The sequence below is a fragment of the Ascaphus truei genome, chromosome 9 (assembly GCF_040206685.1).
Source record: "Ascaphus truei isolate aAscTru1 chromosome 9, aAscTru1.hap1, whole genome shotgun sequence".
In the NCBI taxonomy this organism is placed as follows: Eukaryota; Metazoa; Chordata; class Amphibia; order Anura; family Ascaphidae; genus Ascaphus; species Ascaphus truei.
Window position 1 is genome coordinate 44,357,584 of NC_134491.1, and position 25,270 is coordinate 44,382,853.

The following is a 25,270-nucleotide window of genomic DNA, read 5'->3' on the forward strand; positions in this document are numbered from 1 at the left end:
ATAATAAACTGCCCCCAGAGAGGCAATAATAAACTGCACCCAGAGAGGCAAGAAATAAACTGCCCCCAGAGAGGCAAGAAATAAACTGCCCCCAGAGAGGCAATAATAAACTGCACCCAGAGAGGCAATAATAAACTGCCCCCAGAGAGGCAAAAAATAAACTGCCCCCAGAGAGGCAAAAATAAACTGCCCCCAGAGAGGCAATAATAAACTGCCCCCAGAGAGGCAATAATAAATTGCACCCAGAGAGGCAATAATAAATTGCACCCAGAGAGGCAAAAATAAACTGCACCCAGAGAGGCAATAATAAATTGCACCCAGAGAGGCAAAAATAAACTGCCCCCAGAGAGGCAATAATAAACTGCACCCAGAGAGGCAAAAATAAACTGCCCCCAGAGAGGCAAAAATAAACTGCCCCCAGAGAGGCAATAATAAATTGCACCCAGAGAGGCAAAAATAAAATGCCCCAGAGAAGCAATAATAAACTGCACCCAGAGAGGAAAAAATAAACTGCCCCCAGAGAGGCATTAATAAACTGCACCCAGAGAGGAAAAAATAAACTGCCCCCAGAGAGGCATTAATAAACTGCACCCAGAGAGGCAAAAATAAACTGCCCCCAGAGAGGCATTAATAAACTGCACCCAGAGAGGCAAAAATAAACTGCCCCCAGAGAGGCAAAAAATAAACTGCCCCCAGAGAGGCAAAAAAAAACTGCACCCAGAGAGGCAAAAAATAAACTGCCCCCAGAGAGGCAAAAATAAACTGCCCCCAGAGAGGCAAAAATAAACTGCCCCCAGAGAGGCAAAAAATAAACTGCCCCCAGAGAGGCAAAAAAAAACTGCATTTTGGGGCGTATCAAAAATGAACTGTTCGTTACCATAACTGTCATTGTTTTTCCTTACACAAGTGTTACCAAGAGAAAGGAAAGGTGTTCACTTGAGGAATGAAATGTTGGAGTCACGACCACTTGTTAGAATAACACGTGCTATTTCTTTCTATACCGCGTTCAGCGCATAATCAGCTGGACAACGGGTGCAAACTTTGTCAACAATTTCCGAGGGAAATGAAGGAGATTTCTTTATTTTCCTTTGCTAGGTGATGGGCAAGGGGGGAATATTAATAGGGAGAAAGCAGGGGATTCAGAATAATAGGGATACTGCGGTGACTTGCTATAGGATTAGTGCTGCAGAAATTCCAGTGTTGTAGTGATTAGGGTTCATTATTGACCAAGTGTAAAACAAGATCCTCGGTGGAGCCCCCTAAAAATGTTTCTAAATCAGCATTCCTACAAAGGAGAAAATGACTGCAAGGTTTCCCCGGGAAGAATGTGAAGTGGGATGGAAGGGACAAGAAAGATAATGTGGGCAAAAACCTTCGTTTATCTTTCATTAGAAAGAGGAGCAGAGCGATGCATTGCAGGTCCGTTTGTCAGCAACGGGGTTAATCAATACCGATGCGTAGGGGATGCACATCACGTGACAGCCGCTGATGATCAGCACCCCCGTCTGTGAATCTCATCATTAGAGCAGCTTTGAACTATACAGCTGGATGATCATTCTCCTCTTCTAACTCCAAATGAATACGAAAGTGACCTTGAATCCCGCTGATCCTCTCTCAGCTCCTGCCGCTGTGCCCCGCGGGCGTCTTACTCTGTCTCATTTAGCAATGGAATTCATTATCCTGGGAATAAATAGATCTCGGGCCTCCTGGAGAACCATGTTACAGGAGACCAGGCCTAATACCAGGGATCAATATCGCCAGACAGAACACGGGAGACCAGGCCTAATACCAGGGATCAATATCGCCAGACAGAACACGGGAGACCAGGCCTAATACCAGGGATCAATATCGCCAGACAGAACACGGGAGACCAGGCCTAATACCAGGGATCAATATCGCCAGACAGAACACGGGAGACCAGGCCTAATACCAGGGATCAATATCGCCAGACACAAACACAAGAGTTTATCAAATTAATTTATTGGAAAACACTAATCCACAACAATACATATACATAGACAACATACCCAACTGGGGAATACTGGGGTACCCTATAGTCCTAGGCGCAGGGACCTCCCTAGAGGGATTTCCCTTGATCTTCCCCCTGCAATGTCCTCTGAACTGGACTGCAGGCCTAGCACCCGCACAACAGGGGGCGCTGCAGCTTCCCTTAGTTACAGCAAACTTCTGCAACTCTTCTGGCTCTGAGCTGAACTGCTAGGGGTCTCCCTCCCCGGGTCTCCCTCCCCACCTTTTATACACTTAAAAATATCTTAGGCCTGGGACATAGTAAACACTTTTGTGCTGCTGCTCACTCTTGCTTGCTGCTGCTCGCTCTACCAGGAGCTTTTTGCTGTCCTGGCAGAGGAGACAGCAAGCGCGCTTGGGAGGCGGGTATCACTGTGTGTGTGTGTCACTTGGTAGCTGTCAGTGCGTGTGTGTGTCACTTTAAAGTGGTCTGTGTGTTTGAGTGTCACTGGGGAACCTGTGTGTGTGTATATTATATATATTTAAAAAATTAAAAAAAAGACATGTTGTGAGAATAAATTATTTATTAACATTGTGCAACTTTGATAAATATATTAACACACATACATCACACACATACATCACACACACACACACACACACACACACACACACACACACACACACACACACACACACACACACACACACACACACACACACACACACACACACACACACACACACACACACACACACACACACCTCTGTGCTGCCACTACTCTGTCTGGTCTGGTGGCTCTGCTATCTCACCGACACAGTAGGGGAAAAAAAACCATTTCTCCTGAAACACCATTAACCCCTTGTTCCTTAGCTGCTGGAACGCGGCAAAATACGTGTGTGTGTTTCCCCTAACATAATACACTGTATTACTGACAGGTAGGGGTAATGCAGGCCTAAAGCTTTATTATCAGCAGCCATATTTACCCCGACCATCACAAACCCTCCATTGCTCAAAGTGCTATTACTGGTAGAATGGCGCGTTTCAGGAGGACCACGTCATCCTACATAAGGTGGCCCAGATCTTTGCAGTCAACTTTCAAAAGCAATCATTTATATACTGTAAATTCTATGAAAAAACAACTAAATAAAGTATTGAATATTTATAACAGTGTTTTTCCGGCAGGTTGCACTTGAAATTCATCACCGCGCTCTTGTCTTTATAGCTTGGCGCTGCATCCCGAGCGCGTGTTGGTAGCCACAGGACAAGTTGGGAAGGAACCGTACATCTGTGTGTGGGATTCGTACACCGTGCAGACGGTGTCCATTCTCAAGGATGTTCACACGCACGGGATCGCCTGCTTGGCGTTTGACTTGGATGGGCAGGTACAGGAGTTATTGAACATGATTTATGAATAAGGCGAGTTCCAGAGTCTTGAAGCAGGCTGTAGATATTAGAAATAGACAAGCAGGAAAGAAAAGAGGTAGTCTATAGCTAGTGTTTTTCAACAACGGTTTATGTTCCTTACAATGCATCTGATCTCAGAAGCGCTATTAGAGAGGGTTGGGGTTCCTTACAATGCATCTGATCTCAGACGCGCTATTAGAGAGGGTTGGGGTTCCTTACAATGCATCAGGTCTCAGACGCGCTATTAGAGAGGGTTGGGGTTCCTTACAATGCATCTGATCTCAAACGCGCTATTAGAGAGGGTTGGGGTTCCTTACAATGCATCTCATCTCAGACGCGCTATTAGAGAGGATTGGGGTTCCTTACAATGCATCTGATCTCAGACGCGCTATTAGAGAGGGTTGGGGTTCCTTACAATGCATCTGATCTCAGACACGCTATTAGAGAGGGTTGGGGTTCCTTACAATGCATCTGATCTCAGACGCGCTATTAGAGAGGGTTGGGGATCCTTAAAATGCATCTGATCTCAGAAGCGCTATTAGAGAGGGTTGGGGTTCCTTACAATGTATCTGATCTCAGACGCGCTATTAGAGAGGGTCAGGGTTCCTTACAATGTATCTGATCTTAGACGCGCTATTAAAGGGGGTTGAGGTTCCTTACACTGCATCTAACCTCAGACGCACTATTAGAGAGGGTTGGGGTTCCTTACAATGCATCTGATCTCAGACGCGCTATTAGAGAGGGTTAGTGTTCCTTACAATGCATCTGATCTCAGACGCGCTATTAGAGAGGGTTGGGGTTCTGCAGAATTTTGCAATATAATTATAGTGTACCTTAAGCAAAAAAAGGTTAAAAACCACTGGTCTAGATCAAAGTACAAGAGGGGAACAGAGAATAATGAATTGGGAGTCACACATGGGCTGAGATTGCAAGTTATGGGCCTCTTGATTTAAGCAGGAGACATCTGTACAAGTATCTAAACCCGGGGGCAGTAACACATAATAGCCTTATTTCCTAGGGGGTGCTATGCCAGGTAGAGACCTTGCAGCCTATTGACTTGAATGGTCTGTAAGGGGTCTTCCAATGCTGGAATAAGTCTTGTGGGATAGCACTACTTAGTAAACATGGGCCCATATGTGGTGTATAACCAGCCAGTGGTTATTTCCGTGTGGTTTAATACACTTAGTGTAGCACATTGCAGGGGGAGAGACGCACATTGTTATTTCTGCGTGTGGAGAACACGCCGGTACATAGCTCGGACGCGCGTATTTTGCGCTTGTTAACGTTGATGTCATTATCTCTTGTTGCGTGTTCGGGACCTTTCTGCGGATGTCAGCGCTTGGTGTCTGTCGGCCTGGACTCCAAGAACACGATCTGCGTGTGGGACTGGAGGAGGGGGAAGATGCTTTCTATGGCACCTGGTCACACAGACAGGGTAAGCTATATATATATAGATATATGTGTTCCTTCTCCATTTTAATGCATCAAAACGTGTAAAATCCTATGTTTTTTTTTTTTTTTAAATGAATCAGTTCTGTATTATTAGATAATACTGTCTGTATTTTTTTTTTTAAACTCCTAATGCCATTTTTAATGATTTTTATAATGCACTGACCATCCTTTGGTTGCTATAGTGACCAGTTAAAAAGTCATATACACTTCCTCTTTTGAAACAGGCTCTGACACACACCTTTTTGAGCTCTGCCCTTTGGCAACAAAGTATCACAAACAGTTCTGTTGCTGTGTTCCAAACAGCAGACTGTCTCTGAAAGCTGTAACAAGAATGTGTTACATCTATATTTATATTTTTCAAAACGTTGTATGTCTGTCCCAAAGGCCAATCTGATTGGTCAGTTGGTCTGTCACTCACCCTCTGGCCAATCAGATTGGTCCATCGACCAGCCCCGCCCCGCACGCCTCATTGGTAACACTCACCCATTGCCGACACAGTTACCAACGTTGCCCGCTCCTCGGTGCCGCCACCCCCTCACCCCCCCCACATTCTCCCACCCCACACCCACAGCAAAGCCCAACCGCTGCACCGCTACCCACGGCCAGCGGTGCCCCAGCCTCACCTGTCCCCACATTCCCTCCCCCCCCCCCCCCACAGCAAACCCCAGTCTCTGAACCATGGGGCCAGGCGCGCCCGCTCACCTCAAACGCCCCCCTCCTCCACCTCACCTCTCGCCGCCTACCGCCGAGTAACCGATGCCGCCGCCTCTCACACGTGGTGGCCTCCGCCTCGCATACAGTACTACCGCCGGGAGCACCAGCAGCCAGGTACCTCATCACCCACAACCCCCCCCACGGCCGAGGTGGCGCCAGCAGGTATCGACCGCCTGGACCAGCGGCCAGGCCGGGAAGCCGGGAGCGTGAGCAGGTATCAACAACCAACCCCACCCCCCCCCCCCCCTTCGCGACAGGGCAGAGGAAAAAGCAGAGGGGGGGCAGAGGGGGGGGGCAGAGGGGGGGCAGAGGAAAAAGCAGAGGGGGGGCAGAGGGGGGGGGGCAGAGGGGGGGGCAGAGGAAAAAGCAGAGGGGGGGGGGCACACAACAACAAACACAAACTGACTGACACACAAACTGCCTATCTGAAACACACACAGACTGGCGCGCGCACACACACACACATCCACTGACTGACGAACACACACACACTGACTGACGTGCACACACACACTGACTGACGCGCATACACACATTGACTGACGTGCACACACACACTGACGCGCACACACAGACTGGCGCATGCACACACACACACACACTGACTGACGCACACACACACACACACACACACACACACACACTGACTGACGTACACACACACACACACACACACACACACACACACACACACACACACACACACACACACACTGACTAATGCACACACACACACACACACACACACTGACGCACACACACACACACACACACACACACACACACTGACTGACGCACGCGCATACACACACCCACTGACTGACGCACGCGCACACACACACCAACTGACTGACGCACACACACACCCACTGACTAGCGCACGCGCACATACACACTGACTGACGCGGACACACACACACACCCACTTACTGGCGCACACACACACACACACACACACACACTGACTGACGCACACACACACTGACGCACACACACACACACACACACACACACACACTGACTGACGTACACACACACACACACTGGCTGGCGCACACACACACACCCACTGACTGACGCACACACACACACACACTGACTGACGCACACACACAGACTGACGCGCACACACACACTGACTGACGCGCGCGCACACACATACTGCATGAAGCTATAAAGGAGGGGGGAATGGAGCTGGAAAGGGGTCGGGGGACCGGACCGGTAAATGGGGGGGGGGGGGGAGGGACCACACCTGTAAAGGGGGGGGGGAGCTGGATTGATTGGAACGGGGGACAAACAGAGAGGGGGGAGACAGGGGAAGAGATAGGGGGGGAGAGAGAGGTGGGAGACGGGGGGGGGGAGAGAGAGGGGGGAGAGAGAGGGGGGAGACGGGGGGGGGCAGACAGGGGAAGAGGGGGGGATAGAAAGAGAGAGGGGGGGAGACAGGGGAAGGGGGCGAGGGGGGAAGAGAGGGAGGGGGGAGACAGGGAAAGAGAGAGAGAGAGGGGGGAGGAGAGAGAGCGAGAGAGAGAGAGAGAGAGGAACAGGAACATTACATCCCGGGCAATGCCGGGTCTCTCAGCTAGTATATTCATATTTATATTGATCCAGGGGAAGGGAAAACAAATAATAATTGCCAGCTCTTCACAAGGGAAAGCAAACCCTTTCCCCGCCCCCGTGCCTGCCAGTCACATCTCTCCCTGGATCAATAACGGGCATGGTTTTTGTACCTTCCCCTTTTTTTTAACCCTGTCCATGTATACTTTGCCTTCTAAGGCGTCGTCCATGCTGCCGAAGACCGCGCGGAGGCGTCCGTGCATGGCGCGATCACATTGCCTTAAGGCATTGATCGCGCCCATAGACCGCGCGGGCGCGGGCACGCGCAACAGCAGGAGGGGGAGTGCGCATTCCGCGAGAAGTCGGTTGAAACGGATTTCTCGGCGCGACGGGCAGGTGACGTGAGTGGTTCACCCAATGTGGACTAACCAGCTCAGTGACGTCACAGACGCCCCCCACACGGCGCGTCTACCATGAACTGAAAACGCACCTGCTCCACGCGGGTGACGTCACGGACACACGCCTTCACTCAGGCGAAAGCTGTATGGACGCAGCCTAAGAAGTGCCTCTGACACAACGGTCCCCAATTCCCCCTGATCTCTGCGCTTTGTGTATAGAATCCACTCATCGCTGCCATTGGAGGGCGATCATTTTACAGCCGCTGAGGAAATAAGCTCACTCGCAGGTTACAAAGAAACATTAACATCTGACGGGAGATGAGACCGGCGCTGCCCATCCTGCTGCGGGTTGGGAGACCTCGGACCCCTTTCATTCGTGCTTTCCTTTCATATTTCGGGTTTAGCCTCCTGTCTATCCGAAGCATTTTTTAACTCCCTTTCTGCAGGGGCTCTCAACTCCACTCCTCAAGACCCTCCAACAGGTCAGGGTTTCAGGATATCTCTGCTTCAGCACAGGTGGCTCAGTCTTCTATTGAGTCAGATTGAGCCACATCTGCTGAAGCAGGGATATCCTGAAAACCTGACCTGTTTGGGGGGTCTTGAGGAGTGGGGTTGAGAGTCCCTGCCTTTTAGGCTGCATCCATAGATGGAGCAGCCGTGCTGAGGCGTGCGGACGCTCCGCGCTGAGCCCCTGCATCCTCAATGAGGATGCCTTGAGAGGGGGCTCACGCGAGCGTCCGCAGGCGTGCTGAGGCGTTGGAGGTTTCAGCCGAGCGCCAAGCTGTTTTTCAGCGCGCTGTCGGCTGAAAACCTCCAATCATTGCACAGCAGCGTCAACGTCACGGCGCCGTGACGTCGGCGCCATGACCTTGACGTCAGTGCGTCGCGGGCGATTGGCCCAGCGACGTCACTGCCCCGCCTCCAACCACCTCCCCCCGGCTCCCTTCGCGCACGCTGGCTCTCCTGCAATTCCGTGCAATCGTGCTGACTGAAGCAGGCGAGCCTCAGCGTTAGCGCGCCTCCGCTCTCCCCACACCTCTATGGCCCGGGCCTTACTGAATTAGCCTCTATTAGGTAACCATTTTCTAAAGCTAAAAGTACCTCTGCTGAAGGAGATTGGAGTCTCGGCAAAGCACCGCGCACACCATGCCATGTATTCCTGTGTTTGTAACACGTGCTGTGAGTGTATCCATGGGTTGGTAATTCGTGCTCTGCGTTGTACACAGAGTGTACTCCCGCTTGCACACCTCACACGCTGGAAAAGTGTGCGCTCTACATGTAAAGGGTTAAAGGGAAAGTCACAAATGGTTTGCCGGATAGAAGCAGCGCCGGGAACCTCGTGGCTGAATTTCTCGCTCACAGGTCACACACGCTCGTGCCTCGGCCGCGCTGTCATGTAAAGACTTTCATCACGCGTTGGAAGGTTCATCCCCAGTGACAGCCCGTCCCGCAGACGCCGTGCAGCAGTGCAGGGGCTGAGATAAAATGCTGCCTTCTCACCCCGCTCGCGTGACCCAAATCCCAGAGAACGTGGGCAGCTCCGCGCGATGCAGCACATTCCCTGCAAAGAGCGTGTAACATTAACATACCTACAGCACCATGTGTATACATCCATGTGTATACCCCCCCACAAGCGTGGTACCAGCCACCATGTTCATTGGGGATTATTCATATTCATTATTCCAAGGGAATTTCCGGGGGGAAGTGCCCCGATCAGCACTATCGCAGTTTAACCCCCGTTTGTGTCTGAACGTTTTGCCCAATGTTGTTCAGTTTGGGATTTGTAAAGTTACACATAGCACAGATTGCAATGAGATGTATCACATTCTGCCCCTCTGTGCATCCCTTCCCCCCAATTTAATCTCTGTAATAAAACAGACAATCTGCCCAGTTGAGGAGGCGTTAATATTCTGGACCAGATGTAAAAAAAAAACACCCCCAACAATTCTTAGATGTAATGATACTGTACTATGCTTTTACAAAGCACCACTTTCTCTGCTCTCTGTTAAAAGCACAGGGAGGCAATAGGCACACATTTACTAAGCAGTGCTATGCTGTAATGCATTACAGCGCCTTCATTTATTGCATATACAAGGAGCTGGCAGTGAGTATCAGACCAGGAGGAGCTCCCCCAGATGCAGAGGAGGTTGTGCGGCTTTGGTACCAAAGTCTCTTGGCGGCAAAACTGCCGCAGCAAAATATCAGCAGATCAACAAATAAATAATCCATTTGGTTCAAAGAGATTTTTCTTATTTAACATGCAGTGTAGATGTCTTCCCCCTGTTGGGGAAGATTACAGTCCCGTTTATTTGAATGGATCTGATCTCTTCTCCAGCAGTGGGAAGCAGATTCTGGCATGTTAAACAGGGTCCTACGATTCCTTGTTACAAAACATGTACAAAAGTGGTGCAAAAATAGCACGTAATAGAAGCATTAAAAGAAATCCCACAGAAAAGCAGGGGGACGTTACCGTTTGTAAATCGGGTGGTGTTTTGCACTGAGATCTTTCATACATAATATCCAGGGTTGTAAGTGTACCCGCACATTCCCAGGTGTAAGTGTACCCGCACATTCCCAGGTGTAAGTGTACCCGCACATTCCCAGGTGCAAGTGTACCCGCACAGTCCCAGGAGTAAGTGTACCCGCACATTCCCAGGTGTAAGTGTACCCGCACATTCCCAGGTGCAAGTGTACCCGCACATTCCCAGGTGTAAGTGTACCCGCACATTCCCAGGTGCAAGTGTACCCGCACATTCCCAGGTGCAAGTGTACCCGCACATTCCCAGGTGTAAGTGTACCCGCACTGTCCCAGGTGTAAGTGTACCCGCACATTCCCAGGTGTAAGTGTACCCGCACAGTCCCAGGTGTAAGTGTACCCGCACATTCCCAGGTGTAAGTGTACCCGCACATTCCCAGGTGTAAGTGTACCCGCACAGTCCCAGGTGTAAGTGTACCCGCACAGTCCCAGGTGTAAGTGTACCCGCACATTCCCAGGTGTAAGTGTACCCGCACATTCCCAGGTGTAAGTGTACCCGCACATTCCCAGGTGTAAGTGTACCCGCACATTCCCAGGTGTAAGTGTACCCGCACATTCCCAGGTGTAAGTGTACCCGCACATTCCCAGGTGTAAGTGTACCCGCACAGTCCCAGGTGTAAGTGTACCCGCACAGTCCCAGGTGTAAGTGTACCCGCACAGTCCCAGGTGTAAGTGTACCCGCACAGTCCCAGGTGTAAGTGTACCCGCACATTCCCAGGTGTAAGTGTACCCGCACATTCCCAGGTGTAAGTGTACCCGCACATTCCCAGGTGTAAGTGTACCCGCACATTCCCAGGTGTAAGTGTACCCGCACATTCCCAGGTGTAAGTGTACCCGCACATTCCCAGGTGTAAGTGTACCCGCACAGTCCCAGGTGTAAGTGTACCCGCACATTCCCAGGTGTAAGTGTACCCGCACATTCCCAGGTGTAAGTGTACCCGCACATTCCCAGATGTAAGTGTACCCGCACATTCCCAGGTGTAAGTGTACCCGCACAGTCCCAGGTGTAAGTGTACCCGCACAGTCCCAGGTGTAAGTGTCCTTGGCCCTACATGCAGCAGGGGACAGTCCCCTCTCCGTGGCCCTACATGCAGCAGGGGACAGTCCCTTCTCCGTGGCCCTACATGCAGCAGGGGCCAGTCCCCTCTCCGTGGCCCTACATGCAGCAGGGGACAGTCCCCTCTCCGTGGCCCTACATGCAGAAGGGGACAGTCCCCTCTCCGTGGCCCTACATGCAGCAGGGGACAGTCCCCTCTCCGTGGCCCTACATGCAGCAGGGGACAGTCCCCTCTCCGTGGCCCTACATGCAGCAGGGGACAGTCCCCTCTCCGTGGCCCTAAATGCAGCAGGGGACAGTCCCCTCTCCGTGGCACTACATGCCGGGTGTTATCTTGTTGCAAAACTAACGTACACGTCATTTCATTGCAGATATTTGACATCGCCTGGGATCTTTATCAACCCAATAAGATAGTCAGCTGTGGTGTGAAACACATCAAGGTACTGACCGTTTATTCCTTATTTATTTCGCATCTACTATATATTTGTGAAAGTGTTCTATGTGTCCGTGTCTGTATGTGTCTCCTGTGTCCCTCCCCGTGTCCCTAGCGGCAATCTCATTGGACCTTGGGCCAGGCCAATGAGATTGGTCCCTTGGCCCGCCCCCGCACACCTCTCATTGGCACCACACACACACACACACACACACACACACACACACACACACACGGCTCTCCCCTCACCCGGCGCTCTCCCTCACCCCTCCCCCCCACACACACAGAGCACGCGGCTCTCCCCTCACCCGGCGCTCTCCCTCACCCCCCCCCCCACACACACACAGAGCACGCGGCTCTCCCCTCACCCGGCACTCTCCCTCACCCCCCCTTTGCCCCCCCTGCCCTCCCTCCCAATGCCCTTTGCCCCCCCTGCCCTCCCTCCCAATGCCCTTTGCCCCCCCTGCCCTCCCTCCCCCTGCCCTTTGCCCCCTCCCTCCCTCCCCCTGCCTTTTGCCCCCTGCCCTCCCTCCCCTGCCCTTTGCCCCCTGCCCTCCCTCCCCCTACCCTTCTGCCCTTTTCCCCCCTGCCCTCCCTCCCCCTGCCCTTTTCCCCTTTGCCCCCCTGCCCTTTGCCCCTCTGCCCTTTGGCCTCTTGCCCCCTTCCTCCCTGCCCTCTTGCCCCCCTCCCTGCCCTCTTGCCCCCCTCCCTCCCTGCCCTCTTGCCCCCCCTGCCCTTTGCCCCCTCCCTCCCTGCCCTCTTGCCCCCCCTGCCCTTTGCCCCCCTCCCTCCCTGCCCTCTTGCCCCTCCCTGCCCTCTTGCCCCCCCACCCCTCCCTGCCCCCCCGCCCCTCCTTGCCCTTAGCCCCCCGCCCCTCCCTGCCCTTAGCCCCCCCGCCCCTCCCTGCCCTTGGCCCCCCCGCCCCTCCCTGCCCTTGCCCCCCCCGCCCCTCCTTGCCCTTGGCCCCCCCACCCCTCCTTGCCCTTGGCCCCCCCGCCCCTCCCTGCCCTTGGCCCCCCCGCCCCTCCCTGCCTTTGGCCCCCCCGCCCCTCCCTGCCCTTTGGCCCCGCCGCCCCTCCCTGCCCTTTGGCACCCCCGCCCCTCCCTGCCCTTTGGCACCCCCGCCCCTCCCTACCCTTTGGCACCCCCGCCCCTCCCTGCCCTTTGGCACCCCCGCCCCTCCCTGCCCTTTGGCACCCCCGCTCCTCCCTGCCCTTTGCCGCCCCTCCCTGCCCTTTGCCGCCCCTCCCCCCTCCCTGCCCTCTTGCCCCTCCCTGCCCTCTTGCCCCTCCCTGCCCTCTTGCCCCTCCCTGCCCTCTTGCACCTCCCTGTCCTTAGCCTCCCCGCCCCTCCCTGCCCTTTGCCCCTCCCTGCCCCTCCCTGCCCTTTGCCCCTCCCTGCCCCTCCCTGCCCTTTGCCCCTCCCCGCCCTTCCATGCCCCTTGCCCCCCCCCGTCCTTCCACTCCATGCCCCCTGCCCTTCCACGCCCGGGCAACGCCGGGTATATCAGCTAGTGTTTTAATAAAGTACCGGGTGTGTACAAAGTTATTTTGTGATAGCGCTGAATGCATGGCCTGAGCGTTTCACCCGGATATACACATTGGGGTCACTGCCCTGAACCTCTACGCAGCAAAGTGCTCCAAACACCCATTCGTAATCGCCTCTTGGCTTTAAAAAAAGACTGGGCTACGCCTTAGCTGCAACTAGTAAGAGGCTGTGTAATAAAACACACGCATGTAATTAAACACACGCATGTAATAAAACACACGCACGTAATTAAACACACGCATGTAATTAAACATACGCATGTAGTTAAACACATGCATGTAATAAAACACACGCATGTAATAAAACACACGCATGTAATTAAACACACACATGTAATAAAACACATGCATGTAATTAAACACGCATGTAATTAAACACACGCATGTAATAAAACACACGCATGTAATAAAACACACGCAGGTTATTAAACACACGCATGTAATAAAACACGCATGTAATTAAACACACGCATGTAATTAAACACACACATATAATAAAACACACGCATGTAATAAAACACACGCATGTAATTAAACACACGCATGTAATTAAACACACGCATGTAATAAAACACACGCATGTAATAAAACACACGCATGTAATTAAACACACGCATGTAATTAAACACACGCATGTAATAAAACACACGCATTGCGATGTATGTAGACTTACTTACTATACAAGGGAAGATACGTGTATCTCTGAGGCCCGTGTTCTGGAAAATGCGAGTAGCGCAGATCCGGAAGTGAATGGAACTTTCCGTGCGATAGGGCCGCACTGCCTATAGTTGACCTACAGAATAAGGGCCTAAAGGTCAATGTACAGTATTAGGGTATTCCCCCTTTGTATATCCGCCTGCATTTATGGGGTGATTTAGCCAGAGCTATCTTTGGCACAACAAATTCTGTTGAAAAGGAGCAATCAATGGCGGCAATTTTTTTTTTTGCGAAGTTTTTTTATATATAAAATTGAAGCAGGCGGTTCTCCGGAGCTGCACCCCATTAATTTCAGCTCCCGGGACCCCCTATTTCCGGAGATACTTACCTCTGCAGTAGGTGCTGGTAACTGCTCCGGCTCAGCAAGCAGAGAGGCTTTAAAGTTTAAAGCTCCCGCATCAGATGGGCCAATAGGAAACCGCACCAGTGACGTCACTGCTTCCTATTGGTCAACATGACCGAAAATCTTTGAAGAGCGGACACATTGTGGACCCTGGTAGGGGAGGAGAGCGGCTACCAGCACCTACTCTGGTGGTAGGTATCTCCAGAATTAGGAGGTCCCCAGAGCTGAAATTAATGCTTTTTAGCTCGGCTAAGCGGCAGAAAACCCATTCCAGTGAAAACATAAAACATAGAACACCACATGAGGAGGGGGGAGGTGGTGAGGAGGTAAGGGGGGAGGGGAGATGGGGAGGGGAGATGGTGAGGGGGGGGAGGTGGTGAGGGGGAGGGGGGAGGGAGAGTAGCAGAGGTCTTGTCTGTGTTTTAACTCTGTGCCACAGAGTTTAGATATTCCTTAGTTCTTTACGTGACGTCTCGTCTGGAGTGCGGCCAGGCCCTCATCTACAACTGTCCCTTTTCTTGGCCTAGATCTCTTCCTCTCGGGGTCTCTCCGCCCGTCAGAGGAGAACGCATCTAACACTATCATACCCAAGTGGTGGCATTGCTCACCCCCTGGGATATCCGTCTGGGCCAACCATGGCAGCCAGACCTTTGGAAATTTGCTGCCAGTGTCATTAACTAAACTTGTTAATTTTTCCATCTGGCAAACAAACCAAATCCTGTTCCTAATTTTATCAATAGCTGGAATTTCACTGTTTCCACGATGCTGCGATCTCACACCTCGTCGCTGTTGCAAAATGTGCAACTAATTTATTTTCCACTCTGGCTAGTTCCTGTGCTGGTTTATTCAGCAGGGAAAGCCAGGGGTCCCAGGGAATTTCGAGGCCCAATATCCTCTCCAGCCAATCTCGAATTTGCTCCCAAATTGGGGCTATCCGAGGGCAGGACCTCAGCATGTGTAACAGATCCGCCGGCTCTCCACATTGTTTGGGGCACAAGGGGGAGTAACCCCGGATACATTTTGTGAGTTTTAATGGGGTGAGGTACCCCCTCATCATTACTTTATATGCGTTCTTGTTTAACGTCGTACAAATAGAGCTTTTGGCTGCTGCTCGGACTATCGTCTCCCATTCTTCCTCGTCCAGAGTGGACCCTAGGTCCCTTCCCACTGAGACATGTAACTTGGTTTCCTACGGTAGTTTGCCCCAGAACAGATCACTTCTCTGTACATCCGAGAGGTTAGTCCCCGTGTGTCCTTCCCCCAACACAGCGGTGCGCAAACTGGGGGCGCGAGATTGTCTGCGGGGGGGGGGGGGGGGGGCGGGTTTACAGACGCGATTCCCGAAGGCACTTCAATGAAGTGCCGGGGAAACGGCAAAGCTTCTGTAGACTGCACTTACCTTGCTTCTGTAGACGCGACGTCAAATGACGCCGCGAGGTTATGTGACGTCACGTTGCCATGGCAAAGTGACATCATGACGTCGATGCCGGAGTCAAGGTATGAGGGGGAGAGTGGGGGGCACGGAGAGAAGGGAGCAGCCAGCAGGGGGGGCGCAGGGAAAAAAGATTGCGCTCCACTGCACCAACGCACAGAGCGTTTCAAAATGTGTCAGTGATGGACGGGACACGTGTTTGAGCGTGTTTGAGCGTGTTTGAGCGTGTTTGAGCGTGTTTGAGCGTGTTTGATGTAGATATATATCTTTTAAACAATTTGTTTAAAAAAATCCACGAGCTTGGATTGCCTCTTGAAAATGGCATTTTTACGTAGATTTATGCATAAGGTAAATCTGGTAAAAACTGTTCATCTCAAGCATGTTTGTGCTTACAATGTCCTATAAGACGTGTATTGGTTGAGGTCTTGGTCTTGAATGCAAAGCCTGCGGGTTTGATTTCAGACCCAGCCACTTAGACTCCTTCTGTGCGACCTTGGGCAAGTCACTTAACCTGCCTGTGCCTCACACCCCAAATATTAGGCGGTAAATCCTTCTGGAGAGAGATTGCTCGTCGTTCAGCGCTGTGTATAATAGTGTCAGTGATATTATGTATGTGGGTGCTGTGCAGATAGTGTAGCTCAGAGAGCAGCAGACGCCAGGCGGAGGGGATTAGCAGCAGGGAGGATGCCACCTGCATAACATTTCGCTGCCCTGTTTTACTCTGAATTATTTAACTGATTAAATGAATTATTTACCGAAAGATAAATATTTAAATTCACAATGAGGCTTGGAGTCCCCAAGAGTTCATACAGAATAGTTTTCTTAATGAATTGCAAAACTGTAGGAGCTGGTCTCACGTATGGGCAGAGCGTGTTGGAGAATGGGAATCTTTAAAGATGTTCCCAGTAATTCTCAATGGATAACATTGTTTTGTTATATTATAATGGTGCTGCCACTGGACAGATGTAAAAAAAATCCCTGTTTCATGAATTGTATAAATAATAATAATAATAGCATGTTCTTGTATAGCGCTGCTAGTTTCACGTAGCGCTTTACAGAGACATTTTGCAGGCCAGTGTCAGATCACCCACTGATTCATTCTGCATGAGGCACGATGTGTAACCATACCTCACATTTGTGTTTCATTTCCCACCCTATAAAGGTGATTTCAGAACTAGCCATCTTTAAAGCTGATATGGCTTTGCTGCTGTGGTGTAAATTGGACTCATGAGTCATTTCCAAGTTGTGCCGATGATATGGGGCCGTGTAGGTAAAATCTAATCCACTGATGCTGCTTTTTTCTACACTTTCATGATGAAGTCCCAGAGTTTCTCAAAGCAATGTTCCAGCCACTGTGCTTGGCCGCCATTATGGACACATGGGACCTTCCCAATAGGCTTATGTGCTCCCCAGATAGAAGTACACAGATGCCCACGTTGACATCCGTAGTGTAAATGCAAACATTGTTATCGAAAAGCCATGCCTCCCTGAAACGCGCCTTTAACCACCAAGCTGCCAGAGAGGTTAAGCATTCTAACGGTGTGTCTAAGGGTTAAAATACTGGTTCCAAGATGAGATCTGATTCCTTTCAGTCATCAGAATGAAACCTGCCCCCCCTTAGCACCCATTACAGTAATTCATGGGGTTTGACTCACTGGGTTTTGTCAGATTGCTGTATCAGCTGTTATTTCCCTCCGAGGAGGCTTTCTGGGAAAGTAATCCATTTAGCTCTTATTTGACTGGGAAATACCTCTTACTTAAAGTAATTAGACATCGGACCCAGAAGCTTTATTATCAGGTTTTGATTAATTCAGCTGAAGGACAAGTTGGTCCAATACAATTAAATAAGGTCTTCCCTCCCCCTGTGACACACAGTTGTGTGTGAAACTAGAGTTGTTGGAAACATTGGCTGCAGTGAAAATCATTCAATTAATCGTGCAAATCTCCCCAGCATTAATCCTCTTATCACCCCAAAATACCAGAAATCGGGGACTAAGGAGTGATTACCCCTTCTAGTGCCGGGGCAGGTGACTAAACAACTCTGTGTTGCTACACTTTTATCATAATGTTTCTCTGTGTATTTTACACAAAGATAAACATGTAACACATAGCATGATTAGGATAAGCATAACAATAGTCCACCTTTATCTCAGCCTAAAAGTTAATACATACAGTATTCAGTTTGTCATTTCATTATTTTACATTTTGATGGACAAGTCCAATTATTTTTCCAGGAATCAGTTAATCGGGTCTTCGTGTTAATGTAACCCAATTTTGGTTCGGCGTTGTCCTAGAAAATGCACATGTTTTATGATCTGGGGGCAGAGGGTGGACCCCCTTCCTGGCTCTTCCTTTCAGTACACACGTGTTCTGGCATCCTCGAGCACATAACGTACCCGATTTAGCAAACGTATATGGATGGTGTCTTAATTAGGGGCGCTAGACCACAGCTCTTAACTGTTGCAACGTCCATTGACCATTTTGGGCAGGTCTCTTTGTCCATCTGTTACCCAAAAAGTAGAATGTTATCTCTTCAAGGAACCTCTTCACTGTGGCTGTAATTCTCCCCTACAGCTGAGCGAATCCTGAAAGCACTATATATAAACACACCATCTATAGTGAAGATGTTGCCCTAAGAACTCCTTTCAGAGATGATTACATGGATCTATACATTGCATCTTATGACATATAACTTCTTTCATCTTGAGTGGCCCCTGATGTTGGGTAGCCATTCTATGAGTTGTCCTGCTTTGCAAATAATTGCTTTTCTATTTAGTTCCTATATTTGTTCTTTCATGTGTAAGAGTAAAACAGTTACAGCAAACTCACATGTATCAATGGCTGAAGAAATATTATCTGCGGCACCTGGAGCTTTGTCTGAACGCAGCGAGCAGGATTGTGCTTTCTCCAGGGAAGCAGAAGTGCGGGTTAATCATGAATCTCTGTATTTTTGATAACATGTTGATTACTGTGATATGTTGAATGACATCACAAATTACACATGGTCTGACATCTATGAAGGAAATAAGAATATATCTGTATCTCAATCATGTTATTTGACATTTTATCCTGTATATTCCTAACATGCCCATGGATGTGTTGTGATATGTGCGCCCTACCCTTGCCGGCACTGCTTCCCTGGCCGCTGCTGATCCCTGTGGGGGGGGGGGGGGGAAACCAGTTAACGGGTTTGTGATTACCTTTTCAGTTCTGGAGTTTGTGTGGAAACTCGCTGACACCGAAGCGGGGGGTGTTCGGGAAGACGGGCGACCTGCAGACTATTCTGTGCCTGTCCGGTGCAAGGGACGAACTGACGTACTCTGGGGCACTGAATGGGGATATATATGTTTGGAAAGGAATGACCCTTGCTCGGACAATCCAAGGAGCGCACGCCGTGAGTAGAAGGGCTGTTTATGTACTGTGCTTATACAGGGGCAACATAAACTAACTGCATATAACAGGCACTGCATCATTTAACCCATTGAGTGCCTTTAGGACATTCTCACAGCACGCCTTTGCTTTTTATCAGGAAAGGACCAATATGTACAGTTTGGAAGAGATTGTTTCAAACTTTCATGTATATAATATATACTGTATATGTAACCAGGTGCAGGAGGGAAGTATATGTCAGAGATGTGTATAATATATACTGTATATGTAACCAGGTGCAGGAGGGAGGTATATGTCAGAGATGTGTATAATATATACTGTATATGTAACCAGGTGCAGGAGGGAGGTATATGTCAGAGATGTGTATAATATATACTGTATATGTAACCAGGTGCAGGAGGGAGGTATATGTCAGAGATGTGTATAATATATACTGTATATGTAACCAGGTGCAGGAGGGAGGTATATGTCAGAGATGTGTATAATATATACTGTATATGTAACCAGGTGCAGGAGGGAGGTATATGTCAGAGATGTGTATAATATATACTGTATATGTAACCAGGTGCAGGAGGGAAGTATATGTCAGATGTATAAGTGTTAGGACAGAGATCATTCTCTGAAGCTGCAGGGTGTCGGGTGCAGGGGAAATGTTAGGAAGTACGTGGGAAAGGGCGATGGATCCATGGAAGAGCCTCCAAGCAGAGGTGGTAGATCCATGGAAGAGCCTCCAAGCAGAGGTGGTAGATCCATGGAAGAGCCCCCCAGCAGAGGTGGTAGATCCATGGAATATCCGCCCAGCAGAGGTGGTAGATCCATGGAAGAGCCTCCCAGCAGAGGTGGTAGATCCATGGAAGAGCCTCCCAGCAGAGGTGGTAGATCCATGGAAGAGCCTCCCAGCAGAGGTGGTAGATCCATGGAAGAGCCTCCCAGCAGAGGTGGTAGATCCATGGAAGAGCCTCCCAGCAGAGGTGGTAGATCCATGGAAGAGCCTCCCAGCAGAGGTGGTAGATCCATGGAAGAGCCTCCCAGCAGAGGTATGGGGGATGACACAGTAAGGTTATAATAGGGTTTGAGATTGTACAGCAGATGGGATAATGGGCAGACACGGTGGGCCGGGGTTTCCTATCGGCCGTCAGATGGTATGTGCTTTGCTAGTAGTCCAGGGTAGACGGCGTTTATCGAATAAAAAAATAAGAGAGAAGCTGGCGTGATAATGAGCCCGCGGAAAACTCTCCTATCAACATAATCATAATAAAAGAAGTCAAAATGCATTACCGGGGCGCGCGTTGTGTGACTGTGTGACTGTGTGACTGTGTGACTCTTACCCAACTGATTACATGGCTGTGATTTGTACAACACTCGCGATTTCCAGCAGTGAGATTAAAATGAAACAATCATCTTTTTAATGATCTGAAAAACAGATTAGTGGGTTTCCAATTTTAACGGCCATGTTTCAAGTGAAAGATTGTATTTGTCATATCAAATCCAATATTGGTGTTGGTGCTTCTAGTGCACGGCACAACTCTTATACGTCTCGGCTCTTGCCATGCACAGCCACACCGACTGTGCGGTCAATGGGAGGCAAACCAATTCAATGCTCCAGGTCTCGCTGGCAGCAATATTGTTACCCGTGCGTCTGCCTCTCCTCCGTGTACTGGCAGTGTGCAGAGTACAGATACACTGATAAGAGAGGTGCTTTCCATTCAGAGGTTTGAGTCTGCACATGCACCTCCGATAACATCCTCGCTTTCCTCCGCAGGCAGGAATCTTCAGTATGAACGCCTGTGAAGAGGGCTTTGCCACCGGAGGGAGGGACGGCTGTGTGCGGCTGTGGGATTTAAACTTTAAACCAATTACTGTGATTGATCTCAGGGAAACAGACCAAGGATACAAAGGTAACATCTGTATAACGCCGGACAGACTGTGTGTGTATATATTATTATCTTTTACCTTTATGGCGCCAACATATTCCGCAGCGCAGTACAACGTGAGACGGACGAGAGTAACATTGTATGACATAAGAGTACTTATATGTTCAGACAAACTGGGACAATGGGAAAGGAGGTGGTTGCCCCACGGAGCTTACAATCTAGAAGAAGAGGAGTATAAACACAAGGAATAGTGTGTGTGAGTTTCTTAGCAAGGGTTTGGCTTTTAATATCAAGTTCTGAATATATATATACAGCTGAACCGTGTTCAGCTCGGGGTCAACATAATGAGACCGCGTTATAACCGGGAACGCGGGGGAAAAAAATTAAAATGGCCGACGCAATCAGGACTTACCCGGAGCAGGTCGCAGGGGATCTGACACCACGGGTCAGCCATTGCGCGGGGAGGAGGTGGGAGGGAAGGGGATGGTGTGTGTGTGTGTGTGTGTGATGATTCACCCTGCAAAACAAGCCTTGTTCCTTTCTGCTGTAAATGTGCTAAAAACAATATGCATGGAAGGCTGAATCATTCATACTCCATGATGTGGAGCACTGTGCTTATATTGCCCTTGTAATTGTACCAATGAAAAGGCAACCCAGTGATTCATGTTGAAAGATTTGGACGGAATTAATTTTTCATGAACCCACTTACTTGTCCACTGGATAGTGGCTTAAACCAACTACCTCCTCTACCTAACCCCCATGCAGGGCCGCCGACAGGGGAAGGGAGGGAGGCCTGAGGCAATTGTCCCGGGGAGGCAGCGGGGGGCCCGGCAAGTGCTGGCAGTTAAACATGACCTCTGGTCAGGCTCCAGCTGTCACGAGGCCGCCAGCTCCATGTCCGACTGCCGGGCCCCTGCTTTCCCCCCCTGCAGCAGATGCCTCCACTGCTGTTGCGGCCTTCACTGCGGGGGGTGGTGCCTACACGGGAGGTTCGGCGGCTGGAATGGTGATGTGCCAGGGAGTATTATGTGTGATGTGCAGGGTGGGGAGGGGGATATGATTTGCAGGAAGGGGGGATGTGATGTGCAGGGGGGGATGGGATATGCAGGGGAGTATTGTGTTTGTGTGTGATGTGCAGGGGGGTTTATGTGTGTGTGTGTGTGTCCATTAGCAATAAAGCTTTGGGTGGGGGAAAAAAAATGCAGCGTAGCTTTTTAAAAACGGGAGCCACGCTCAGACCACATTATACGCGGATCCGCGTTTTGGCGGATCGTGCTATAACAGGGTTGAGCTGTATGTTTAAAATAGATATGCATTTATGCAGTCACAGACAGACTCATAACATATACAATCTTACTGTATATACTGCTGACATTGTAAGCCTGTGTATTTTTTACTATAAAGATGCTATAGTCCTGTAAGTATATATGGATTGTATACCCCTGTAAGTATATATGGATACTATATCCCTGTAAGTACAGTATATATGGATGCGACGCCCCTGTAAGTACAGTATATATAGATGCTATACCCCTGTAAGTATATATGGATGCGATACCCCTGTAAGTACAGTATATATGGATGCGACGCCCCTGTAAGTACAGTATATATGGATGCGATACCCCTGTAAGTACAGTATATATGGATGCGATACCCCTGTAAGTACAGTATATATGGATGCGATACCCCTGTAAGTACAGTATATATGGATGCGATACCCATGTAAGTACAGTATATATGGATGCGACGCCCCTGTAAGTACAGTATATATGGATGCGATACCCCTGTAAGTATAGTATATATGGATGCGATACCCCTGTAAGTACAGTATATATGGATGCGATACCCCTGTAAGTACAGTATATATGGATGCTATACCCCTGTAAGTACAGTATATATGGATGCGACGCCCCTGTAAGTACAGTATATATGGATGCGATACCCCTGTAAGTATAGTATATATGGATGCGATACACCTGTAAGTACAGTATATATGGATGCGATACCCCTGTAAGTACAGTATATATGGATGCTATACCCCTGTAAGTACAGTATATATGGATGCGATACCCCTGTAAGTACAGTATATATGGATGCGATACCCCTGTAAGTACAGTATATATGGATGCGATACCCCTGTAAGTACAGTATATATGGATGCTATACCCCTGTAAGTACAGTATATATGGATGCTATACCCCTGTAAGTACAGTATATATGGATGCTATACCCCTGTAAGTACAGTATATATGGATGCGACGCCCCTGTAAGTACAGTATATATGGATGCGACGCCCCTGTAAGTACAGTATATATGGATGCGACGCCCCTGTAAGTACAGTATATATGGATGCGATACCCCTGTAAGTACAGTATATATGGATGCGATACCCCTGTAAGTACAGTATATATGGATGCTATACCCCTGTAAGTACAGTATATATGGATGCGATACCCCTGTAAGTACAGTATATATGGATGCTATACCCCTGTAAGTACAGTATATATGGATGCGATACCCCTGTAAGTACAGTATATATGGATGCGATACCCCTGTAAGTACAGTATATATGGATGCGACGCCCCTGTAAGTACAGTATATATGGATGCGATACCCCTGTAAGTATATATGGATGCGATACCCCTGTAAGTACAGTATATATGGATGCGACGCCCCTGTAAGTACAGTATATATGGATGCGATACCCCTGTAAGTACAGTATATATGGATGCGATACCCCTGTAAGTACAGTATATATGGATGCGATACCCCTGTAAGTACAGTATATATAGATGCTATACCCCTGTAAGTATATATGGATGCGATACCCCTGTAAGTACAGTATATATGGATGCTATACCCCTGTAAGTACAGTATATATGGATGCGACACCCCTGTAAGTACAGTATATATGGATGCTATACCCCTGTAAGTACAGTATATATGGATGCGACGCCCCTGTAAGTACAGTATATATGGATGCGACGCCCCTGTAAGTATATATGGATGCTATACCCCTGTAAGTACAGTATATATAGATGCTATACCCCTGTAAGTACAGTATATATGGATGCGATACCCCTGTAAGTACAGTATATATGGATGCGATACCCCTGTAAGTACAGTATATATGGATGCTATACCCCTGTAAGTACAGTATATATGGATGCGATACCCCTGTAAGTACAGTATATATGGATGCTATACCCCTGTAAGTACAGTATATATGGATGCGATACCCCTGTAAGTACAGTATATATGGATGCGATACCCCTGTAAGTACAGTATATATGGATGCGACGCCCCTGTAAGTACAGTATATATGGATGCGATACCCCTGTAAGTATATATGGATGCGATACCCCTGTAAGTACAGTATATATGGATGCGACGCCCCTGTAAGTACAGTATATATGGATGCGATACCCCTGTAAGTACAGTATATATGGATGCGATACCCCTGTAAGTACAGTATATATGGATGCGATACCCCTGTAAGTACAGTATATATAGATGCTATACCCCTGTAAGTATATATGGATGCGATACCCCTGTAAGTACAGTATATATGGATGCTATACCCCTGTAAGTACAGTATATATGGATGCGACACCCCTGTAAGTACAGTATATATGGATGCTATACCCCTGTAAGTACAGTATATATGGATGCGACGCCCCTGTAAGTACAGTATATATGGATGCGACGCCCCTGTAAGTATATATGGATGCTATACCCCTGTAAGTACAGTATATATAGATGCTATACCCCTGTAAGTACAGTATATATGGATGCGACGCCCCTGTAAGTACAGTATATATGGATGCGACGCCCCTGTAAGTATATATGGATGCTATACCCCTGTAAGTACAGTATATATAGATGCTATACCCCTGTAAGTACAGTATATATGGATGCGATACCCCTGTAAGTACAGTATATATGGATGCGATACCCCTGTAAGTACAGTATATATGGATGCGATACCCCTGTAAGTACAGTATATATGGATGCGATACCCCTGTAAATACAGTATATATAGATGCTATACCCCTGTAAGTATATATGGATGCGATACCCCTGTAAGTACAGTATATATGGATGCGATACCCCTGTAAGTACAGTATATATGGATGCTATACCCCTGTAAGTACAGTATATATGGATGCGATACCCTTGTAAGTACAGTATATATGGATGCTATACCCCTGTAAGTACAGTATATATGGATGCTATACCCCTGTAAGTACAGTATATATGGATGCTATACCCCTGTAAGTACAGTATATATGGATGCGATACCCTTGTAAGTACAGTATATATGGATGCTATACCCCTGTAAGTACAGTATATATGGATGCGACGCCCCTGTAAGTACAGTATATATGGATGCGATACCCCTGTAAGTACAGTATATATGGATGCGACGCCCCTGTAAGTACAG

General features: G+C 48.9%; 1 protein-coding gene across 3 annotated transcripts in view; it reads left to right on the plus strand.

The window, feature by feature from the left end:
- The window catches only part of EML5 (EMAP like 5), a 148,550-nt gene that overhangs the window by 48,125 nt on the left and 75,155 nt on the right, over window positions 1-25,270 (plus strand). For all 3 annotated transcript variants that reach the window (XM_075614582.1, XM_075614583.1, XM_075614580.1), the window contains exons 2-6: window positions 3,195-3,354; window positions 4,713-4,811; window positions 11,462-11,530; window positions 18,771-18,956; window positions 20,715-20,850. In XM_075614582.1, the coding sequence (XP_075470697.1) occupies window positions 3,195-3,354; window positions 4,713-4,811; window positions 11,462-11,530; window positions 18,771-18,956; window positions 20,715-20,850 (650 nt within the window). The remainder of the gene's footprint in view (window positions 1-3,194; window positions 3,355-4,712; window positions 4,812-11,461; window positions 11,531-18,770; window positions 18,957-20,714; window positions 20,851-25,270) is intronic.